At 38.9% G+C, this 24,075-nt stretch overlaps 1 protein-coding gene across 15 annotated transcripts in view; it reads left to right on the forward strand.

The window, feature by feature from the left end:
- The window catches only part of adgrl3.1 (adhesion G protein-coupled receptor L3.1), a 1,314,450-nt gene that overhangs the window by 315,950 nt on the left and 974,425 nt on the right, over window positions 1-24,075 (forward strand). For all 15 annotated transcript variants that reach the window (XM_039751107.1, XM_039751111.1, XM_039751112.1 and 12 more), the window contains exon 3: window positions 9,083-9,296. In XM_039751107.1, the coding sequence (XP_039607041.1) occupies window positions 9,083-9,296 (214 nt within the window). The remainder of the gene's footprint in view (window positions 1-9,082; window positions 9,297-24,075) is intronic.

Genomic DNA, 24,075 nt, shown 5'->3' on the forward strand with positions numbered 1-24,075 from the left:
TGCGCGCGTACTTTACGTAAATCTGGAGGAATCCACCAGGTGGCAGTGCGAGATATTATCGCGGTGAGAACATGTTCGGCTTCTCTGTGTTGTGAATTGCCTAGAACACCTATTAAATTCCGATAACACCTTACCGCAATATCTTTGAAAAGGATGTTTATTGATTAAATCCATAAATCCAGGGATGTATGTGTCCATTCCAGGAAGCATTGGGCACGAGTGAGAAACAGTTCCTTGACGAGGCCTCAGCTCATCGCAAGGTGAATACAAGCACACACATACACTAGCGTCATTTTAGCGGCACCAAATCCCCAGATCTGCATATCTTTGGAAGGAAACTGGAGCACAGTGTGGAATACAAGCAGGAAATACCAGCAACATAACTCCCTGCGAGACAGCAGTGCTATCGCTCTGCCACCGTGACATCCCCATGTGTGTAATTATTCCCCCATGTGTGTATTTATTAACAGTATTCATTATTTAAACGAAATTATATGTAAAATGTAACATACACATTTTAATGCATTTCATCATGAAAGTGATATCAAGTATAAATCTAAAGATTCTAAATGTGCAGAGAGTTGGAATATCATACATTTAATTTGTTCTGTTTGGTGATCTATTGCTGCTTTCCGCTGTTGAAGCAAAATGCCGACATACAGATGCATTCGTGGTGCTTTTATATTCAAGCATTGCATATTCCCGATCATAATGACACGATACATTTTAAAAGTCTCACATACCATCTTTTGTGCCATCTATTTTTTATTGTTTTACTTTACCTGCTGTCAGGTCCAGCTCGTAGCGATTAAAAACTGGGATGACGTTTACGACCGTCTGCTTTAATGATAAAGTAAACTACAAGTTTAAAGTGGACATTTCGAGATTAAAGGCGAAATTTCCACTTTAATCACAAAATACACGTTTTCACCGTGTCCTTTATTTTTTTCTCAGTGGCTCAAATATAACGCTATACATTTTGTTGCTGTTGTTAAATTGCAAAAATTTAAAAATAAAAAAGACGTATATAAATGACACGATACATTTTAAAAGTCTCACATACCATCTTTTGTGCCATCTATTTTTTTTTTTTGCAACTTCACATCGGCAACATAATGTATAGCGCTGTATTTGAGCCATTCATCAAACAGCAAAGTGCGCACATCGATCCCCGAAGGATCTCCATAGAGGCTTGCTGTCACATGTAGATAGTAAATCAAAGACTCTGATGTCACGTTCTGACTTTTAGCACCCTGCGCCCCCCAACTTTTTGCTGGTACTGCAACTTGCGCACGCGTCACGTTAATTTCTGAGGACCTGCTCAGAGGACGCGTGAAATGAACGCTGGGAACGCGTGGCAGCCATGATGCAGGGGTGTACGCGTTCTGAGCGTGAAGTATAAATGAGCCCTTACACAACAGGTAAGTAGTACTAACAGCAGCTAAAATGTATATGGATGATCTCTCGGTAGTAGATCCCTTTTGAAAGGCGCTACACAACGGCTGTGGTATACAAATTACATTTTCTATATGAACGTCCAGATTTCTGCCTCTGGTAATGTGCCTTACCGGCATTACCAGCAATTAAAGAAAATTAGTTTTGTGTCATCTGCAGTGTTAAGAGAGAAAGGCTTTGGTTTGGAATGAAAGGTGTAAAGTAAGGAAACTTGCCTTTTTCTTTAATATAGTGTAGAGAGAGTTCTTCGCTGACGATATGAGCGTCGCTGTGGGTCTCGTGTAGACTGTTGAGATGGCCCTGCCATTAACTGTCCGGGATGGCACTGTCGGTCCTCCACTCCTGTGCGTGTCTTCATAATCCGACCTGACGACTTCATAATCGTATACATGTAAAATAAAGTCCGAAGCGCCTTAATATTAGTTTGCCGCGGTCTAGAAATGGGATCCCGTGTTTACAGTTGTCTGGACTATAGCTCATGGGAAGGGGGAAAAAAATTGAAACTGTTTACTTTCACTTAAGGCAGAAGCGCAGTCAGCGTCTCAAAGGCCGGCACAGCTACGCAGGGCGCGCGCGCACCGGCTGCCCAACGTTTGTAGGATTTTTGCAGTACAGGAAACGCCACTTTTTGCAGACACATTTACGTGAGCAAAACTCTCTACGCTCTTTAGAGGTCTTGCTTTCTCTGCGTACTGCGTTCATAGTCAATTCATGTGAGCTGCTCGGAGTACATGCATCTAAGCTTCTGAGCTGTGCCTGTTCTATCTCGTGCGATCTCGCGATGTCCACGGCGTTATTTAATGTTAGCTAAGACCCGGCAGTTAAAAGTTTCTCGCTACAGCAATTTTAACTCCGTTACAAAGTGATCCAAAGTCTCGTTTATACCTTGTGTCTTCTCATTAAACTTGTATCTTGCGAATAAAGTATACAGTGTTTTTCTTCAGCGCTCTTTGGGGGCTCTTCCTTCTTTTCTACGTACTGCGGTCACAGTCAGTTCACGTGATTACGTGGGGGGCGTGATGATGTCACATGCAGCTCCGCCCCCACGGCCATTGGGCTAACGTCCATTACAGTATATGGAGAAAAATAGGTTCCAGTTAAGACCATTACGCGTAGAATTTCGTAATGAAACCTGCCCAACTTTTGTAAGTAAGTTGTAAGGAATGAGCCTGCCAAATTTCAGCCTTCTACCTACATGGGAAGTTGAAGAATTAGTGATGAGTGAGTGAGTGAGTCTTTGAGTGAGTCAGTGAGTCAGTGAGGGCTTTGCCTTTTATTAGTATATATATATATATGTATATACATGTAGTTATTGTTCGGCTTTAAACTTTAAGTTGGAGACTTGTAGATTGTCTAATTTGTGTTGCCATCAGGGAAATATCTTTTTGATATTATTTGTTTATGACAATTTAAAATAAAAAAGTAGTGCTCAAAGTTATAAGGTGTCATTTCTGACATGAAGAGTAGGTGGTGCAGGGGTAAGTTTGCTGCCTTGCAGTGTTTGTTTTTTTTTTTGCAAACTGCTTTGAGTAGTAAGAAAGGCGCTGTATAAATGTAAGGAATTATTGTTATTATTATTATTATTATTATAATTTTTATAAGTATATATGCATGATCAAATTCAGCCGCTGTGTAGTGGGGTTTAAATAAGGACATTAGATGTGCTTGACAATAAGATGTATTCACTGAAATAAATACATGGCATGGTGCGCATGCAATACAAGAATAACGTGTATATTATTGAAGTAAAGGTTCATATAAATTGATTATATGAAATAATATTTAGTATACACATTTTTAACAAGTTGAGACATGTAAACTGGTTAAAATGCACAAAATTATGCATATATTGCTTTATAGTTCACATATAGTGTATGTATATTATTAAAATAATGATATAAAAAGGGTGGCACGGTGGTGCAGTGGGTAGTGCTGCTGCCTCGCAGTTAGGAGACCCGGGTTCCCCTCCCGGGTACTACCTGTGTGGAGTTTGCATGTTCTTCCCGTGTCTGCGTGGGTTTCCTTCGGGTGCTCTGATTTTCCTCCCAAAGACATGCAGGTTAGGTGCATTGGTGGTTCTAAATTGTCCCTAGAGTGTGCTTGGTGTGTGTGCGCCCTGCAGTGGGCTGGTGTCCTTCCTAGGGTTTGTTTCCTGCCTTGCACCCTGTGTTGGCTGGGATTGGCTCCAGCAGACCCCCGTGACTCTGTAGTTGGGATATAGCGGGTTGGATGGATGGATGATATAAAAATAATTTAAAATGGTATAAAATTTGTGTCCTATTTCTTTAAGGAATTCTTAAATTAGTTTGCTTTAAAAAATCTTCCCACCTGAGAACCGTTGAAAATCGCTGATCTAAACCAGTGAATATATATTTGTACAGGTGCTATAAAAATATCTGTGACTTGTAGAATTCAGTGTCCTTTCTCTTAAGTGCACTGAGATGTGATTGTTGTGACCTCATCTTGTTCCCTGCCTTTGCGTGTCTTTTATTTTAATGCATGCTCGATACAAAATGCTGTCCTGTCTGTCAGTAAACATGCACGTGCAGCAATGTCCTGATGTAAGTGTTCTAAGGCTGCAAATATATTAAACATTAATTTTTATAAACCAATCTTTTTTCCTGAATGACCACTCATAATATCTATCTATCTATCTATCTATCTATCTATCTATCTATCTATCTATCTATCTATCTATCTATCTATCTTTTTCCAGTAAAATATTTTGGAGACCATGAAATCAGATACATATTTTTTAAGTTATGATTTTTTAAAACTTTTTAATGAATTAGTTGATTAATAATCCAAAGTTGATTAATAATCTACATTACTTGATTATAAATATAGAGGATAGTGACAGCACTGTATCATATTAATCATATACTATATATTGTTCACACACGCAGTACTAGAATAGCCCATTATTGAGGCAGACAACATGTGTATGTGATAGGTAAACTTCGCTGGGTTAAGGACATGCACACTTGGAGTAAGCAAATAGAGGCTAAATTTACAACTCAACTTGTATTAATTTCCCTCAGCTAGTCTAAATAATGTCTTTTTTGACAAATCTCCTAATTAAAACATCCCTTCTTTCATTCTTGAATTTGAGAGTCAGATCATTTTCAATGGCTAATGGGCTGATGTGTGTGCAGTATATATTTGATCATGGCGAGCAATGAAATTGAATTTTGCATATACAAAGTAGTAGTTTTAGCTCTCAAAGTCACCACGTCAGTAACAACTGTTTCAAAACTGTTTCGTCATGTCCTTGAGTGCCATGTGGAAGGTCCTGAGAATGTTGGCTGTTGTCCATTTACCATCCTTTGGTGGTACTGTGCACTTATTCACCTTGTTTACCAAAACACTGCTGAGCTGCTGTTTACTGTGATTCAAGCAATGTAATGCCAGATAACCCAAGAGAGAGATCACAGTTTGGTTGGATGCATGAAACCTTCATTTTTCTCTGTCTTGTCCTCTGAGTTTAAAATAGATAAAGTGACCAGCATTTGGATAATGCACACTCCAAAATGTGTTTCATTCTCCACTTGCACAATATCAATGAAACCTAAATACTCTCATAAGTTGCATCTGTCTGTTTTTTTTCATAAGAAAGTCACAAAGATTCTTGATAAGTGCATATTCTGGAAGACCTCACTTTCTGTGCATAACATTTGAATACATTCAAAAGTTCACATGACTGGCTACAGTGAACAAGTTCATATCTTCATCCTGAAACTTTCTGTTTGGTGATTGACGGATTATCAACAGCTTCTGAATAAACTGTGTGAGAAAGGTAAAACTAATCTGTAATATGGCCTGAATGAGAATTGTGGCTTTGATATGGAGGTCAGCTAGACAGACTCATGAATTTTCAACTTGTGACAAAACAGCTGTTATTTAAGCAAGTCTAAAAGTTAGTCCATCGTCACTCTAAAAGATGTTTCAGTGTCTCACCCTTGTACTGGATGGAAACAATAGGTTTTATGAGGAATTTGAAAGGAATTTTTCATGTACTGAAAAATCCTGTAACAGGATTTTCCCATAAAAATTGCATGAAGCACACGTAAATGATGATGAAAAAAAAACAAAACAACGAAAACATTATATCTCATCACAGTCTCATCTAAGAGTCTCTGAAAACCTTAGAGTCAGGCTGACATAAAAGATGTGCCATGGTAAACTTTACCAAAAATTTGTCAGTGCCTAGTCCACTGTTCTTTACTTTGTCTATTATAACACTTGTCATCAGTATCACATCATCGCATTTCTGTGAAGTCACTATAGTCAACAGATGTTATAATATGTTGTTTTCTTCTGCAAGTGCATGACTATGGACATATTAACCTTTCCTGCAGAGTGATGTGTACCAAAAACCTTCAATTTTATCTGTTCACTGTTTTATCAGAGACTTTGCCATCAAAAAAACAGTTTAAATACTGTTTTGGTGAGATTTTGTTCAATCTTCCATTTTTTGAATGCAGCTAGGTGAAATTCAAGAGGAGTTTTGCACTCAGTTCTTCACATTAAAGCCTTAACAAAGTTATGCCTATAGATTATACTACCTTAATAACAGTTTCATAAATGCTTGATATGATATTTAAAGATGTAGCTTAACTGATTTTTATTGAAAGGTGTATATTTTGATTTTTTGTATTGTTGACAAAGAAATTGTCATTGTTCACAAGAGATGCATAGATCACCCTGCATAACCAGTCTTGTATATGCTTCATGTCTTATTTCAGTGTTGTGCTTGGTATTTTTATAAGTAAACTGTAGGCCACAAGTGTTATTTACAAACAGATACATACAAACACACACACTCACATGCACACAGACACATATTTATACAGTATATTTATATGAGTCATGCCAATGTTTGAAAATGGGATTTATCAGAAAATAGAACGAACTTCAGCAAAATTGATTATGTCATTTCTCAATGTCATCTCCACCCTTATCAATGCACTTGTGCCACCTACCTGGAAGTGCCTGGATTTCAGCAGAATAAAAGGTTTTGTCTAGGCTGCCAATAACTTTTATTTTATTTTTGCATTTTGTGTTTTATATATCCTAACTACAGGGTCACAGGGTTCTGCTGGAGCCAATCCCAGCCAACACAGGGCGCAAGGGAGGAAAAAAACTCTGGGCAGGTTGCCAGCCCACCGCAGGGCACACACACACACGCACACACACACACACACACCAAGCACAGTCTAGGGACAATTTAGAATTGCCAATGCACATAACCTGCATGTCTTTGGACTGTGGGAGGAAACTGGACTATGTAAATTGTTGATTGGCATTTTCTTTTATGCATAAATTCTGGTGGCATATTATAATTGCTTGAGAATTACCACTCAGTGTATACCATTGTTTGTTTTAATTCATTAGCCGTTTATAAATCTGAAAATTCGGTCACCATGAAGTTCACATTCATTAGCTTGCAGTAGTCTTGTGGCGCAATAGCAGAATTTCAACTGTAATGGAATGTCATGACAAAAATCACCTCCTTTAATTTCTAGTCCTATAGTTTGATGTCCTCAAAAGCAACAAGATTCAACAATTGCAAGTTGTGAAAAGTCATGTAGTGTGATGCCAGCTGCCGAATGTGTCACATTATTTCATCATTGGAGACATGTGAGTGACAGCGGCAACATATACAGTACTATCAGTTCTTATTTTTAGGTGAACTGTTTTATGTTGCAAACTGTGTCACAAACGTGACTCTTACTCATAAAAAGGTTTGGGGCAGCCACCTGTATAATTGATTTCCTGACTACAAAGTTGCTCAAGTGAATACAGCACTGATGTACACAAAACCGAGTCCAAACCAAACTGAGGGAAAAGGGAAAAAGGGGAGACTTTGAAAGAGGAAGACAGGAAGTGAGATCAAAGGGACCGGGTTCAGGAAGGTCTTCAGCCATAGGTTCGAGAGAATGGAACTGAATAATAAAAAAAATAAAGACAAAGCTAATCTTTACAAGTATCATACATTTACACCGGCTGTTACAGACTGAAATCAAATGTATGTTTTTATTCTAAAATAGTAAGAATAAAAGCAGCTCACTTCTTAAAACAGACTCGTTGGGGATTGAACCCGTGAAGTTTTGATTACCAGTCAACAGTTGATACCGTTGCCCCACCAAAGCAGTCATAGCAAATGTGTGTCAATGTCGCACCTTAATGCGGGTTGTTTTTCTGCAGTTATATTTTTGAATGGAAGCGCATTTATTCTGTTATATTTGTACCTATTGTGAAAGTGTTTCTTTGATATTTTGAATTCAGGCTGCAAACATTATACACTTCATGTCTACATTTTGTCATTTATTACTAAAATATGAAAAATGTTTCTGTTTTAACGATGTGTTTACATAGATCGTTGTAGACACGGAACACACATGAAATGCAAGTGTTCCAAATAATATAGTATTTATAAAAGGTGTCATTTTGCTTGACTTCTCACTCTATACAACTCTAAGCAACTGACACGCAGGTAAACAGACTTGAGCTGAGAAAACTGGTGCGGGGTGGGGGATGTGATAGCAGGCTGCTTGCTGTTTGCTGCTTATCCACACATTTACAGGACAAAAGATGTTAATGGAGAAATGAGAAGCAATTTAAGGTGGGACAGATCTACGAGTTTTTTCATTGGCTCTGGCAATTCTAATGTTAAATGGGAAGACAGGAAGTGAGATCAAAGGGGTCGGGCTCAGGAAGGTCTTCAGCCATAGGTTTGAGCCCAGACGTGACATCACAGGGGCCGGAGCCGGCAAGGTCTCCTTCCATAGGCTCGGTCTTGGAAGTGCCGTCAAGAGGGCCAGGTGGGATCTCCCGTCAATGGTCTACAGGAAAGGAAGAAAAAGAGTCAGTGCACACTGCCACATCCCGGTATGACTCAGAATTGCCCTTTCTCATGTACTTTAGCTGCCTCCAATGCACACGTGTATGACAACTGCTACCAAGGGAAGCAGTCTCACAGTTCAAAACCTTTGATTTCTTGGATTTATAACAATATTATAGTTGTATATGATATTATAAGCTCTTAACAAGTCTTAGAGCAGGCTGTAACTGTCATTATCCTTTAAAAGCTGCCAATAAAAACAAGTAATCATTGGGAAAATTTCCTGATCCTTGACCCCTGAAAAGGCATTGATGTTAAGCCTGTTGTAACTTTGAACCTAGAATTCATTCTAGGACCTCATATAATGGAAGGAGCAACTTAAGCAATTGTATGGATCCAAATTATTTTTGGCTACCTTTTCACTATTCCTTTTAGCCACATTGGGTGAGTCCATTGCAATACATTGCAATTAAATGTGCATGCGCTGGGTTTAATAAATCTTTTTTTATCTTGCCATACACATTGTCTTTTGGGCTACACATACTTTCATGCTCAAGTCCATGCAAAATTTTATAAATGAGATCCCAAGTCATCCTAAAATTGCAGTATGTTTTTAGCTTGTTTCAAAAAATCTCTATGTTTTTTTCCTGCTCCCTGAAGGTTTTTTAATACAACGGAATTAGACAAAGCTTTTTGGTTACCTAATGAAAAGATTGTCAGATTTCTGCTGTGACTATGTAAACATCAAAGCAATCAGGTAACAGCTATGTTTTCTTCTTATAGCTTTTAGCCGTGCACCTATTCCAATGGCAGTTGTAAGAAGGGAGTTATCCTGTGAGAGTTATCCTATAGAACTTCGATGTCCAGGGACAGATGTCATCATGATTGAAAGTGCCAATTATGGAAGAACAGATGATAAAATCTGTGATGCTGATCCTGCTCAAATGGAGAACATAAGATGCTACCTTCCTGATGCCTATAAAATTATGTCTCAAAGGTATGTTCATCATTTTTTAAAAATTAATGCAATCATATCCTTAAAAATGCAATAATGTCAACACTGGTTAGAAACATGATTTTTTTCTATTATAATATTTGCATTGAGTGCCTATATGTTAACTGTGTGCCATTTACATGTTCCCTCTCTAGTCTTTATAAGACATCCCTAAATACATGCAGTTTGTCTAAGTTGTCAGTTCCAAATTGTCCCTTATGTAAGAGTGTGTGCATGTAAGTGGGTTCAATAGTGGAGTGGTGAGGACTTCTATGAGCCTGAATATGATTAAATGGATTTGAGAATATACTGCAATATGATTTTACTTGTATTAGCATGCAACCATATTAAAATTATTTTCAGTAACATTCTTTTACCATTTATTCTTGATCATGGATATAGTGTGTGTCAGTGTCTATTCTAGCAACATAAGGTGCAAGGCAAGGGACAACACAAGGGCTTCAAATATTGATACAGTGCCAATTTATAACAGCTACTTAAAATAATACACACATGTATATATCTTTAATACACAGAAAAAAAAAAACTTGCAAACACTAGAAAATGTCTATACAGCAATTGATTAGGCATAGAGTTTGAGCTTGGAATGCTGGACCTATGAGGCAGCAGCAGTGCTAGTGCCTTGAGTTACCCAATTGTAAATGTCATAAAATAAAAATGACAAAGAGATGGTAAAGGGTTGGTGTCATGGGCTCACAAAGCTCAGTTTATTGTGGAGATGAATTAAGGTGAAAGAGCAACATTTACATTTAGAAAGTGGTTATGATATACTGTATAAGCAATGTTTCTTCTATATACACCTTGAGAAAACTAGACCTTTGTTAAGTTTACTGTATACTACAGGATGATTTCAGCTTGGATTGTGGGTCCTCATTAGAGTCAGTAATTAGCAGACTGTTGAGGAAACAGATTTGTAAGTTATATTTACAGCTCGGCCATTTCACTTTCCTGTGTTTCCTCTAAACTATCTACCAACTAAAATATTGAGTACTTTTCAGTATTTCTGGTTAGATCTTATCACCCCTGCAGTCTTACCACAGAGGTGGACCCAATCCCATTCAATGCTTCTGGCAGTGCCTAGTCCAAGGAGGGCATATCCTCCAGATTTAAGAAATCCTTAAAGTGTTTGTTCAGAATCAGTGAATACATGCACAATTACAGTATAAAGTATGTAATATTAATTCATAAAACAATACAAAGAACTTATTCACATTATTAGTATAAACTACCAATATGTAGGGTAAGGAGAATTAGAGTTGGGTGAAGTGAGGACAAAGTCAGAAACTGTAAGAGTGATAAAAAAATACAATAGAATTCATGTAAGGCCTGAGCCTGAGCTGAAAACATTCAAGCTTGAATACTATGCTTAATTGATACATTGATCAATAGACTTCCATCATCTCAAGAGCAAGTGTTTACTATTATTAAAGTAAGTGTTCTTTTAGATCCTGCTATGGTGTTTCTATAAGGTTTTGTTCTAGATTTTGACTAGGCCATTCCAAAATACTGTATACGATATACTTGCTTATATATTAGAGATAGCAGTCTTGCTACAATGCCAAATTTCAGCTTGTGGACGGATGACCAAATATTCTGCAATAGAAGCCTCTGATGCAAAGCAGAATTTATTTTTTCTTCAGTTATCCAACAACTATGGAAACAAAGCCTAACCAAATCAAGATACTACCACCATATATGACAGTAGTTGTGTGTCTCAGAAAGTTTCACTCTTATGTCTCCCATTCATAAAATACTCCTTTAAAAATCATACATATCGTTGTTATTCATATAAAGCAATTAATAGTTATTTTTTTAAAGATGCCTATCCCTTTTGCTTATTCTGATCATTCTGCTGTTTTAACTGAAACATTGCTTAAAAATCATAAATGTCTGATATTTAGGATAAAGCACATTAGAGATTTTTATTCAATATTATAATATATTTTCTCTTTAAGGAGGTATATTGTAATTTTTCTATATATACTTGGCACTCATATTGCTTATTAGCTGTAGCTGCCGAAGTGTAAGGTGAAGTCAAGCACGGGTAAAACGCGTGTCGAAAGACATCTCTCAGTCCAAAAGTTCATTTTAAAATATTTAGTGAAAGTTAAAAGCAAATAATCCAAGCAAGAATAAAGGAAAAATTAGCAACACACGTAGAATAAAAAAGGCAAAAAATGATGAAAAAATGTATCTTCTCTAAACTTAGCTTTTCTTGAGAATCTTTAGCTACTTCTGTACTTAAAAGTTCCTTACTTCTTCTTTCTATACTTAAAGGTTCTTAATTTTTTCTTCTGTAGATAGATAGATAGATAGATAGATAGATAGATAGATAGATAGATAGATAGATAGATAGATAGATAGATAGATAGATACTTTATTAATCCCAAGGGGAAATTCACATAATCCAGCAGCAGTATACTGATACAAAAAACAATATTAAATTAAAGAGTAATAAAAACTGCATGTAAAAACAGACAACTAACAGATAACTTTGAGTAAGGTTAGCATTTACTCCCCCGGGTGGAATTGAAGAGTCGCATAGTGTGGGGGAGGAACGATATCCTCAGTCTGTCAGTGGAGCAAGACAGTGACAAAAGTCTGTCACTGAAGCTACTCCTCTGCCTGGAGATGACACTGTTCAGTGGATGCAGTGGATTCTTCATGATTGACAGGAGTTTGCTTAATGCCCATCGCTCTACTACAAATGTTAAACTGTCCAATTTTACTTATACAATAGAGCCTGCCTTCTTAACACCTTAAGCGTACGGTTCAACACTTAAATATTTACTGTTTTACAATTTACTTTACACACTCAAAAAGCCCATAGGTGCACGCATGAGCATGTGCCCAGGCAAGGTCACGTGCATAAGCACAAACATGAGCATGAACACGGTTTAAAACCATATGCCTCTACACCTTACACATAGCAAGACTGTCACTAACTGAAGAATAATGTTTACTCAAAGCTGTTAGAAATGGCAAGAATATACCAATACAATTCTATTTATGGTTTATGCATTGTCATCTAGTAAGATATTTATGAATCTTATAGAACTAGGAAAATGGCTCTTACACATCCGGCTATTTATGCTAGGGCAGAAATCAATTATTTTAACTTTACTTACTAAGAGCCTTCACTTCTTTGCTGAACTTAAACCATACTTAAAACTTAAGAAACTTAAAACTTAAATTCTACTGTAAAACACAAACACAATTGAAATTAAGCATGCAAATAAAGATCAATCATTGTAGTTATTTGATCCTTCCTGGATCAGGCACATTTTGTTCATGGGTCTGTGCAGTGTGCTGTTTTTGGTCTGCACACAAACTCTTCTGACTGCACCTTTGGCATCTGGCATTGTCTTGATGACTCGACCCATTACCAAAGAATTGTGAGGTATAACTCTATCCACAATTAAAACAATGTCCCCTGGCTCAAAATTTCTTCTTGGTGCAAGCCATTTTTGATGTTCCTGAAGTATTGGCAAATACTTTTTAGTCCATCTTTTCCAAAACAAATCAGCCATGTATTGAATTTGTTTCCAGCGTCTTTTTGGGTATGGTTCATTTTCTGAAACGAGTTCAGGTGGCATTTCGGGTTGAGTGTCCATCAACAGTAAGTGATTGGGTGTGAGTGGTTCCAGATTGTTAGGGTCGTTTGATGTCTCTGTAAGGGGTCTGTTATTGAGCATTAATTCCACTTTGCACATCAGTGTATGCAGATTTTGATCATCGAGTGTTTGTTGGTTTAGTGTCGAATTTAAAATCTTTCTTATACTTCTGATTTGTCTTTCCCACACTCCACCTTGATAAGAGGCTGAATGTGGGGTAAAAATCCATTTGATTTCTCTTTGCCTCATTGCGTTACTGATTTTTTCGTGTTCCAAGTTTTTTGTAGCCTCTCGTAGCTCTCTTTCTGCTTCAACAAAATTTGTTCCATTGTCTGAGGGCATTTTAACCTGACATATTCTACTCATAAATCTGAGTATGGCTTGGAAACAGGAATCTGTGTCTAAATTATGCACAATCTCTATGTGTGCGGCTCTAGTTGTTAAACAGGTGAAGATTACTCCATACCTTTTGATGAAGCTTCAACCTCTTTTGACAAAAAAGGGACCAAAATAATCAACTCCAAAATTAGTGAAAGGTGGTTTGTTAGGTGCTAGGCGATCTTTTGACAAATCTGCCATTTTTTGCTTACCTGCTGTTGCATTGTATCTTGTGCACGTAGTGCACTTTGAAATTATTTTTTTGATAGCTGCATCTGCTTGAGGTATCCAGTTTTTTTGTAGTTCTGCTAACAAATAATTACGTCCACAGTGTCTATGTTTTTGGTGAAGGTGTCTGATTAGGAGTGTAGCGATATGTGAGCTTTAATGAACAATTGCAGGGTGCTTGGCTTCCTTTGGCATAGTAGATTTGCTGAGTCTCCCTCCGACTCTTAATATTCCTTCTTGTAGAACTGGATCCAGTTTGATGATTTTACTACCTTTTTTTATAAGCTGATTTTTACATAGGGCTTTAACTTCTTCTTGGATAGCTTGTAGTTGACTGAGGCGAATAAGCTTGTTTTCTGCTTTAGACAAGTCATCTAGAGACAGTCGCTTCATCCTCATTGATGATTTGTATTCCTACATATGTACTGTGATTAATGTTGTTTGTTTCTCTGGGCTGTGTCCAGATTGACTGACTGTGTATTGAATTGCCTTTCTCTCTTCTTTCAGATGCAGTAGCACTTCTTTGAATCTAAGGAACCAAGCTATTTGCTTTCTTTAAATTGTACCATTTTGAGTAGTACTCCACAAGTCTTTTTACTGGTTCAATTTTTTCTTCTACACTTGCAAAATTTATTACACACCTTTTGATTTCCAGATCGTCAGTAGTAGACAGGTCCACTTCATCCGGTCTCTTAGGCTATAGCAGGTAAATTTGGGCTTTGTATCCAAGCCTTACTTTTGATGAAGCTTTCTATTATTGAACCTCTTGATGCCTGATCCGCAGGATTTTGTGAAGACGTGACATACCTCCATTGTGAGGGTTGTGTGTGCTCTCTTATCACTGCGATTCTGTTTGCAACAAAAGTTTTGTAGTGTGCACTTTTATTTGCAATGTACCTTAGTACTGTGGTGCTGTCGGTCCAAAAGATTGATTCTTGCAGGGGAATCTTTAATTCTTGTTTTAACATTTTATCCATTTTGACTGCTACCACTGCTGCTGTAAGTTCTAACTTTGATATCGTGACAGGTTTTAGTGTTGCCACTCTTGATTTCCCCATTAGAAATGAACAGTGTCTCTCATTTTCTTTGTTAGTCAGAAGGAGGTAAGAAACTGTGCCATACCCATTTTCCGAGGCATCTCCAAAATGATGCATTTGTACAGTGCATTTGACCAAATCCAGGCGGTTTAATGCACCTGTCTACATTGTAATCCACAAGTAGCTGTAAATTGTCCATCCATTTTTTCCATTGCCGAACATACTTAACTTCCACTTCTTGATCCCAAGCATATTTCTCTTATATAGTTCTCTTAGAATAAGCTTAGCAGGCAGTATAACTGGTGCTAAACATCCAAGTGGATTATATATTGAACTGATCACTGACAGAATACCACATCTTGTAGCAGGCTTATCTTGCAACTTTACCTGAAACTTGAAACTGTCAGTCTGTGTGCACCATTGAACACCCAAGGCTCTTTCAACTAGTAAAAAATCATGGCTTTTTGATCTTTTGCCCTGTCTTCTTCAGGAATAGACAACACAAGTGCTCTAGTATTACCTATCCATTTTGTAAGATAAAATCTTCCCTTTAAGCACAGGGCTTGAAGATTGTTGGCCAATTTTATGGCTTGTTTTTCTGTAGCAATTGACTTTAAACAGTCATCAACATAGAAATTATTCAGTACAGTGTTAACTGCTTCCTCTGGAGCTGTGCCTCTTGAATCCACTGCTGTTCTTCTTAAGGCATAAGAAGCACAACTCGGTGACGTAGTTGCACCAAAAAGATGCACTGTCATTTTGTATTCCTCTAGTCCATTATTTAGATTTCCTTCAGGCCAACACAGAAAACGAAGAAGACCTGTGTATTTTTCTGAAACTTTCACTTGATAGAACATTGATTTAACGTCTGCCAAGAGAGCGATTGGTTCCTCTCTGAATCTTGTAAGAACTCCAATGAGTGTATTAGTTAAATCAGGTCCTTTTAGCAACTGTTCATTTAGAGAAAAAACTTGATAAGTGGCTATACTGTCAAAGACCACTCTTATTTTATTTTTCTTTGGATGATATACTCCATGGTGAGTGATGTACCACATTTTCTCTTTTTCAAGGGTCCGCTGTTTAGTGAGTACCTTGATGGCATATCCTTCGTCTAAAATGTCTTTCATGAAAATTTTGTAATCCTCATGGAATTTTGGATACTTTGTCAGTTTCCTTTTAAGTCCAATAGCGAGTTGTTTTTCCACACAGAGATTGTTTGGCACTTTTAAGTGTTTCATATTTAAAAGGCAGATTAATACAATAGTGTCCATTTTGGACGCTAGGGGTCGCTGTTGCCCCGTTGAACCCCCTAGACAGAGGTCCCAGACACATTTGTAAAAGCACAAGAAGATTCTTTTAATATTTTCTTCAATAAAGTGCACAAAGCGCCGCACACTCCACAATTCTTCAATAAATTATCAATAATACAATAATCACACACAATCCTCCACTCCCAGCAGCTCCGTCCTCTACCACCCAACTCCGGCTCCCTGTGCTGGGTTTCCCATAGTCCTTTTTAAAGTCCCTGAATACTACATAGAATACTTCCGGGTCAAACGCCTTCTTCAGGTGTCCCGGAAGTACTGCGGGTTTCTGTCTTCCTGACTCCTAAGTACTTCTGGGTTAACGTCATCGTAATATCCCCCTGGTTTTTGGTGAGCTCCCCCTGGCAGCACCCACGGCACCCAACAGGACTGAACAACTGGACTCCATGTCCCCTGCCCTCCTGCGGGAGTCCGGGGAACCATTTCCATCCAGGGCAGCTGCCATCTTGCATCCCAGGGGATGTATTGTCCTGTAAAGGCTATTTTCTTCATTTGAGGGATGTCCCAACCGTTCATCACACCATCTACTAGCCTTGCAGTATCTGAGGCTATATGCTTGAATTTAATGTCCTCCTGTGACATTTCTTCCTTTTCCTCACAGATGCATTCTCAAATGTCTATATTGTATTGCAGGAGTAACATTTGCTCCACCTCCATTATTGTCATATAACTGACTGAATATCTTTTTAATCTTTCATTGTCTGAATCGTTTGTAAGGCAGTTAACAATCCATCCTAGCACTGTACTCATTGAAAAAGGTCCGTCTCCTTCACTATGTATGATTTCCCATGGCTCCATGACTTTACAAGAATCTGTGCCTATTAACAAACTTACTTCTGTATTTATTTAGGGTAAATGCACATCTTTAAGGTAAGGCCATTTCCTAATATCTTCTTGAGTAGGATTTTTTTCTTTATATCCAGGTATAACATTTACTGTATGAACCTCTGGTAAGTCATAAAATGTGTTTTCTTCAAGCCCACAGATTTGTATGCCAGATAAGACTTTACATTTTAATGGCTTTTCTGGATTTTCTACGGTGTTGAGATATAACTGCGACTTTCTTCCTGAAAGGTTAAATTGCTATCGTAAGCTTTCTGTGCAAAATGTGGCTGAGCTAAATGAGTCTATTAGAGCATATGTTTCGCTCCTTTTGAACTTAACTTTGACTGGAACCGCAGCTAAGATGCCCTTTCCAACCCCGGTTGCCATACAAGTCTCTTTCGGTATTATGGGCGCATTCGTAGAAGAAGTGCTTTTCTGTTTCGATTTAGTGTTCTCATCTTTAAGAGATTTAGCTTTATCATCAGAGTTCTTTTCCTTGTTTACATGTAAAATAACTGGGTGAAAATAAGAGCATATGCTGCATTTAACCTTTTCTTCACAATTTTTACTAAGATATCCTTGTTTAAGGCATTTAAAGTATAAGCCTTTGGATTTTAAAAAGTCAATTTTACTTTCATAAATTAAATTCTGGATTGCATTGCAGTCATTAAAATCATGCTTTTTTATCACAGAAAAGACTGCTTAACGTGTACACGTTGTGAGATGTGGCCAGCCATTCATCCCGGCCAATACCCCCAGGCCGCCAGATGGAGCACTCCTTGCAGCATAGAGATGCTCTGAATGCCAGCAGGGAATCATGGACAGTGGAGTCATAATACACAGCCCTGCTGGATACCATGGGGGCCGCCAGGAGTCGCTGCAGGGAGGCCCAGGGATTTGTATTTTCCGTACAGCCCGGAAGTATTTCCAAGTCATGGGAACAGAAGAAATGATATACTTCCGGGCTCAAGAAAAAGAGAAGTTTTTACCTAACCCGAAAGTGCTGGATAATCGCATGGACTGAAGGACAAACACTTCCGGGTCAAGGACTATAAAGGTCACTAAGCGTCTGGGAGTTTGGAGGATTGTTATTGTGATTGGTTTATTGAGAAGTGTGGAAAGGAGCGTGCATTGTGCAGTTATTTATAATAATAAATATTATTATTGGACTTTTACCTGGTGTCTGCCGAGTGGTCTGAGGGTTCAAGGGAGCGAGAGAGCCCTAATCTGTCACAATTGGCATAGTTGGCAGGATTCTCTGGCCGTCGGTTTGGCAGAGGACCTGAATTTAAAAATCCTTTCTGTGGACAGAATACCCCGAGAAGACAGCATCAAGACACGCAGAAAAATCGCCACTAACCCTATTTTCAAGTCTGTCATGGGGAAGAAGAAGGCAAAGCAGAGCAACAACACAAGCAGAGGTCTAGGGCTCAGCATTGCCTGCGCTCAAGACAAACCATGGAGCGGCTACGCATATCGGGAGAAGCATCCGGTCAAGGACGACTTCAAGGAGGAATGTGCCAGGGAAGGTTTTGGAAATCTTTTTTAAAATAACACATGTTGTCCCGTGCACATAACTCCCAGATGTCCATCCGGAGGCTCTGCAGGAGGCAGAAGAAAAACCCGAAGGCGATGGCGCGCTCTCGTTCAGGTAAACGATTAACACGAAGAACTTCCGCAAGTCGGGTGCCGGCGACGGACACGTGACCCACCCTGGAGGATTATGGAAAGGAGAAGGTCCGTGTCCAGCTGTTTGTGGCTTCACCCAAGAAAAGACAGACTTGGTTTTTCTGAAGGGGAAAGGGGAGGCGAGTAAAGCACCGCTCTCCCTACAAAAAGGTAAGGAGGTCCGGGAAATGACTGATCGGTCCGTCGATAAATTGAGACAGACAGATTGCAGTCAGCCAAAAGTGGCACCACACACCTCCGAAAGGAACTCCAAATCCCAGGCTCCCTTGCGGAACCTATCAGAGCACGTGCCAGGAGTGGGCCTGCTTATTGGCTCCCAGCCAGAGGGTAAGGCTTGTGATGGCTCGAGCCTGCCTCCGGCTGAATTAAGTAACTTTTTGGACATGCGCGAGCTGGAGAAATTGCTTCAGCCCGTGCACAATTTCTTACAGGTTGTGGAGACAATAAAGAAGATCGTTGGGTATCTGGGAGCAGCGGCCAAAGCGCCTTTATTAAAGGTGGATGAATTACTATGGCAATTTGGTCGGGAGTCTCCCATCTTGATTGATTTGCCAGTACAGGTGAGTTTTACTGGTACCGTATATAATGAAATAGGGACACAGAATGACACGGGCCCGCGTTTAATCCATAGCGGGTGCCAAGTAGATGCGTGCCCTACAAGAGAGGCCGAACCGTTTACAGAGTGGCCAGAGGAAGGGCCAGTCAAGCCGGAGCAGCTGGATGGTGCTGTCTCTCGGAGCGATTTGGTCCTAAAGACCCCGACCCGTGTTATTAATAAATCAAAGGGCGTGCAGACAGGAAAAGGGATTTCTTTCACTAATAGAGAGACCCAAACTGTGGACAAGCCCCAGATTAAACAGGAGATCCCAAAATTAAAGAGGGGTCTTCTGACAAAGTTGAGCAGCGAGTTGAAAGCTCAGGGGTGGCTGTGGAACCCTCCTCAGTGGACAAAGGGGTGGAGCGGAAGTTTCCAGACAGTTTTCAGACTCGCAGAGGGATACACACTGGAGGAAGGTGGCTGTGCTATGAATGCCGCCGAGCACCACATGGATGGCGAAGTTTTCCTGGGAGGACGTGGAATAGAAATCCTTTTTTATATAATATTCCCCCAAGGTTCTCCCGGAAAGTTTCTGGACTTCGCCAGGGCCCGATCAACTACTCCTCCTGGAGGGAGACATTCCTCGCGGAGCTGGCCGCTCTGAATCATAATTCTTTGCTTAGTACTGTGAGATATAGCCGGCCATTCATTCCGGCCAATACCCCTAGGCCGCCAGATGGAGCACTCCTTGCAGCATAGAGGTGCCCCGAATGCCAGCAGGGAATCATGGACAGTGGAGTCATAATACACAGCCTTGCTGGACTATTATTGGGCTTTTAACTTGTGTCTGACGAGTGGTCTGCAGGGATCAAGGGAGCGAGAGAGCCCTAATCTGTCACAACGTCCAGTCGTCTCCGCTTTATTTCCTTTTTCTGCGGTAACAGCAAAATTTGAGACAAAATTGCCCTTTCTCATTCCGCCTTTCACTGGATATTTTTCATGATCAGTCTTTTCTTTTTCACTTTTGAAGGTATAACTTGGGTAGGAAGCACCATACATTGGATCCAAGGAAGCTACGAGCCACCCTTCTAAAAATCTATATAAGTCAGCAAGACCTGGTCTTCTTCTTTCTTTACTTTCGATCTATGCTGCTTTATTTTGCCAGAGCTCTCGTAGCTCTTGGGGAAGCTTTGATGACATAGTACGGATATTTAAATTTATATTGAATTTGTTTCTGTTCTTTAAGCCCGACATAACACTCTTAAAATTACCAAGGAGGAGTGTGTATGCCTTTAAGCTATCTCTATCTCCTGATTTTATTTGTGGCCACTTCCTGATTTTCTTCACATAGACATTTCCTATTTGTACGTGGTTTCCATAAAATGTCTCTAACATTTCTCTAACATTTCTATACCCCTCTTCTGATGGCAAATATATGCAGTTCTGTGTAATGTTTATAGGTTCACCTTTGGTAAATTGTACTAAATACTCTTATTTGTCACCAGGATTACTCACCACCTGATTGATGATTCGATCAAATGCCCTTATAAAGTTCATATAAGTCAATATATCGCCATCAAATATTAGCACTTTTATATGGGGTACATTAGGCGCTTGTGCCTTGTTTTGTTGTTTTTTCGGTTGATCATAACATTGTCCATAATGCTGTTGTTGAGAAGGTGCTAGTGCTTTATTTTGTTGCTGAGGATTGTTTTTGCATTTATTCATATTTGGAAAGTTATAACCATTTGTATCATGTGGTTTTGCATCTCTTACATATGGTTTCAGAGAAGCACATTATAAGGATCCAGTCAATTTGGGCAGTGATTGCGCCCTTTAAGTGCTCTCAACTTTGCATCAGATTCTGCGATGGTTTCCTCTAACTCCAATTGATCTCTCTTAGCCTTTAACTGTAATTCCTCAGATTCCCACTGTGCTTGTTGCTGTGCTTCTTCAGTCTTTCTTTTAGCTATCAGTTGCGCTTCTGCAAAATTTAGAGCCTGTAGCCTTCTTTGGTTCTCTGCTTTAGCCAACAGCACGGCATGTGCTGCCTCTTCAGATTTGACGGCACTAACTGAAGTAGCCACTGAACTAGAGTTGTGTTTAGATTTTGCGGAGATTTGGGAGTTTTTAACTGAAGTAGCCATTGAGCTTACATGACTTTTACTTTGAATGGAAATCCGAGAGATACTGTCTTCTGGAGAAATGTCAAGAATGTCATTCATCGTTCTGTAATCCCTGAATTGGTTAGCCGAAAAGTTGAACTTTTGTTGTGCTTCTAATATCTATTCAGTTATATTTTTGCAAAACGTGTGTACAGTTTTTATTTTAGCGTCAACATTATTTTGTATCACTTTCCTTGCATCTTCGGTGTTCTGGGTGGATTAAAGTTTATAACCTTTTATATTCCATTCTCAAGTTGGCAAACTGATTCTTGATTAATTCTACTTTTTCACAGCTAAGTTCATTTTGATTTAAATCCATTAGGGTCTCCATCACATCGGATAATTGTTTGTATTTATATTCCATCACTGTTTGAAGATTAGTTGTCATTGAATTGAATGGCTTTCTGTCATCATGGAGATGGTCCTCCATTGAAGCGTCATAATCGTCGCGACTTCCGCTCACACCACTGATACTTTCGTTGGGGGTTCAATATTTCTTCTGGCTCCCAGATTCAGATGCCTTGGCGATCCCACAAGGTATACTAAAACTCCTTTGTAATTTATACAGTCTCGCGAAGAGCACTAGCAATTCTTAAATATGTCCTACTCCAATCAAAGACAAAGATTAATTGGTACCTGTTTAGTCTTTTTCAAGTTGTTGTTGCTTTCTTTCGTTGCAGTCGGATCTCAGGTGTAGAACACGCAGGCTTGCTTTCTTTTTATAATCCAAGACAATTTTCAAGCTTTAACTCTTAGGTTGGTTTCGATCCTAGGCGGGTTTTAAACTTTAGGCAGGTTTTAAACTTTAGTGTAGCCGCCGAAGTGTAAGGCGAAGTCAAGCATGGGTAAAACGCGTGTCGAAAGACATCTCTCAGTCCAGAAGTTAGTTTAAAAATATTTAGTGAAAGTTAAAAGCAAATAATTCACACAAGAATAAAAGAAAAAATAGTTACACACATAGAATAAAAAAGGCAAAAAATTAAAAAAAAAGTCTCTTCTCTATACTTAGCTTTTCTTGAGAAACTTTAGTTACTTTTGTACTTAAAAGTTCCTTAGTTCTTCTTTCTATACTTAAAGGTTCTTAATTTCTTCTTCTGTACAGTTCAACACTTAAATATGTGCTGTTTTACAACTTTACACACTCAAAAAGGCCGTAGGCGCGGGCACGAGCATGTGCCATTGACAAGGTCACATGCTTAAGCACGAACATGAGCACGAGCACGGTTTAAAACCGTATACATCTACACCTTACACATGGCAAGGCTGTCACTAACTGAAGAATAATGTTTACTCAAAGCTGTTAGAAATGGCATGAATATATGAATATGAATATCAGGGTTATAGGAACCTCCCGTAGTTTATGCATTGTCATCTAGTAAGATATTTATGAATCTTATAGAACTAGGAAAATGGCTCTTGCATTAGCAAATGCTTCCATACATATTTAAAAAAATAAATTATTATATGTTTCTTGGCTGCTGGTTAGCAAATTCGATATTCAGTGTTTAATCAACACTTGCCGGATAAAATTTGTTTCAGCTGCACTCCTATCTTTGACTTTCGCTCTCCATCTTCAGATCTTTTTTTGCTTTCTTTCTCAGCCCTTGGAATGTAATCACTTTCTGTTGTCAGTCCTCTTCATCTTATTCAACTATACAAAGTGGTGTGATTAAGAAGTATGAACAGAGCCAAAGAAATCCTCTGGGTTGTAGTAGCCAATTATTAATGGATGCTCCACTGGCAAGAGACTATTAGTAGGACAAAGACACCTCTAAAGGTCAGGTCCAGCAGACAACCTTCTGAAATGAGAAGCAGAGAGAGAGAACACCACACTGGTAGCAGGGAAGGTCCTGTATGTGTCATTATGGCCTTTTAAGGACAATGGAAGGATCAGTAGTGCAATATAACCAGTAGCCTCTAGAGGGAGCTCAGTTCTGTTTTCCCAGAAACAAATGGTGAGGAGAGTATGGGCAACACTCATCTGGTAATAGGAATAAACATTGAAATGACAAGAGAATAGAGGTGAAAAAGACGGCCAGCCAGGAGGATACCATAATAACACAGGATTTACAAAAGAAATTTTAACTTGGCTAATTACTTATTAGTTTTGCCTTAGGCAATACCTGGTAATTAATCCAATAATTTGTCTGTTGTAGAAGGCAGGTCTCTGGCCTTTAGACTTCTGTCAAGGTAACTGAGGCACACTTGTTTTAAGAAACAGAATATTATAATTTAGTGATAAAAATAAGGATGATAGTAATATGATAACTGCATATATATGTTGATATATAAAACTGGACGCAGACAGGCTAGATAAACATATAACATATAGGGTGGCTGTTTACTGGTAATTAGAGTTCTACTTTATCTTGGCACAGATAAATAGCTTTACAATACCAAGTCTTTATGGATGATGTCTAAGGGTTTTGTAGAGTTGTTGCTATGTTGTGGCTCTGGGCTCATGTGGAAGATTATTCAATGCATTGGAGTGCACATGTTCTCTTTGCTGCATGATTCTTGTCAATGCCGTGCTGCTGCTTTCTAAGCTGTGCTGTCTGCATCTTAGGGAAAAGCATTACTGCTTGTAGCACAATAGTGTAGATGCCAAACTTCCCTTCTTGAAGTGACGGGTGCTTCTCAGCCTTCAGCCTGGCTCACTGTTTAGCTTGGCAAACTACGTCTCAGCTCTCAGCTTCACAAAGAGAATAGATTATCAGGTTCACTTCTCTAAGAGAACAGATCATCACTTTTTAGGCTTCAGATGGTCATTTAGCATATTTCTCCATCTGTGAGAAATCCCAGGGAGGGTGCACCGAGAGAACCCCCAAGGAGTTCAGTGAGTGTACAGCGAACAGATCCTGTTTTTTTTTCATTTACTTTAGTTTATTTTGAATGTTGTATTTATTTTGAGTTTATTTCTCTGTGTAGATACTTGTGGTAATAAAGGTATCATTTTTGTACC

This window comes from Polypterus senegalus, chromosome 4, assembly GCF_016835505.1.
Source record: "Polypterus senegalus isolate Bchr_013 chromosome 4, ASM1683550v1, whole genome shotgun sequence".
Classification (NCBI taxonomy): domain Eukaryota; kingdom Metazoa; phylum Chordata; class Cladistia; order Polypteriformes; family Polypteridae; genus Polypterus; species Polypterus senegalus.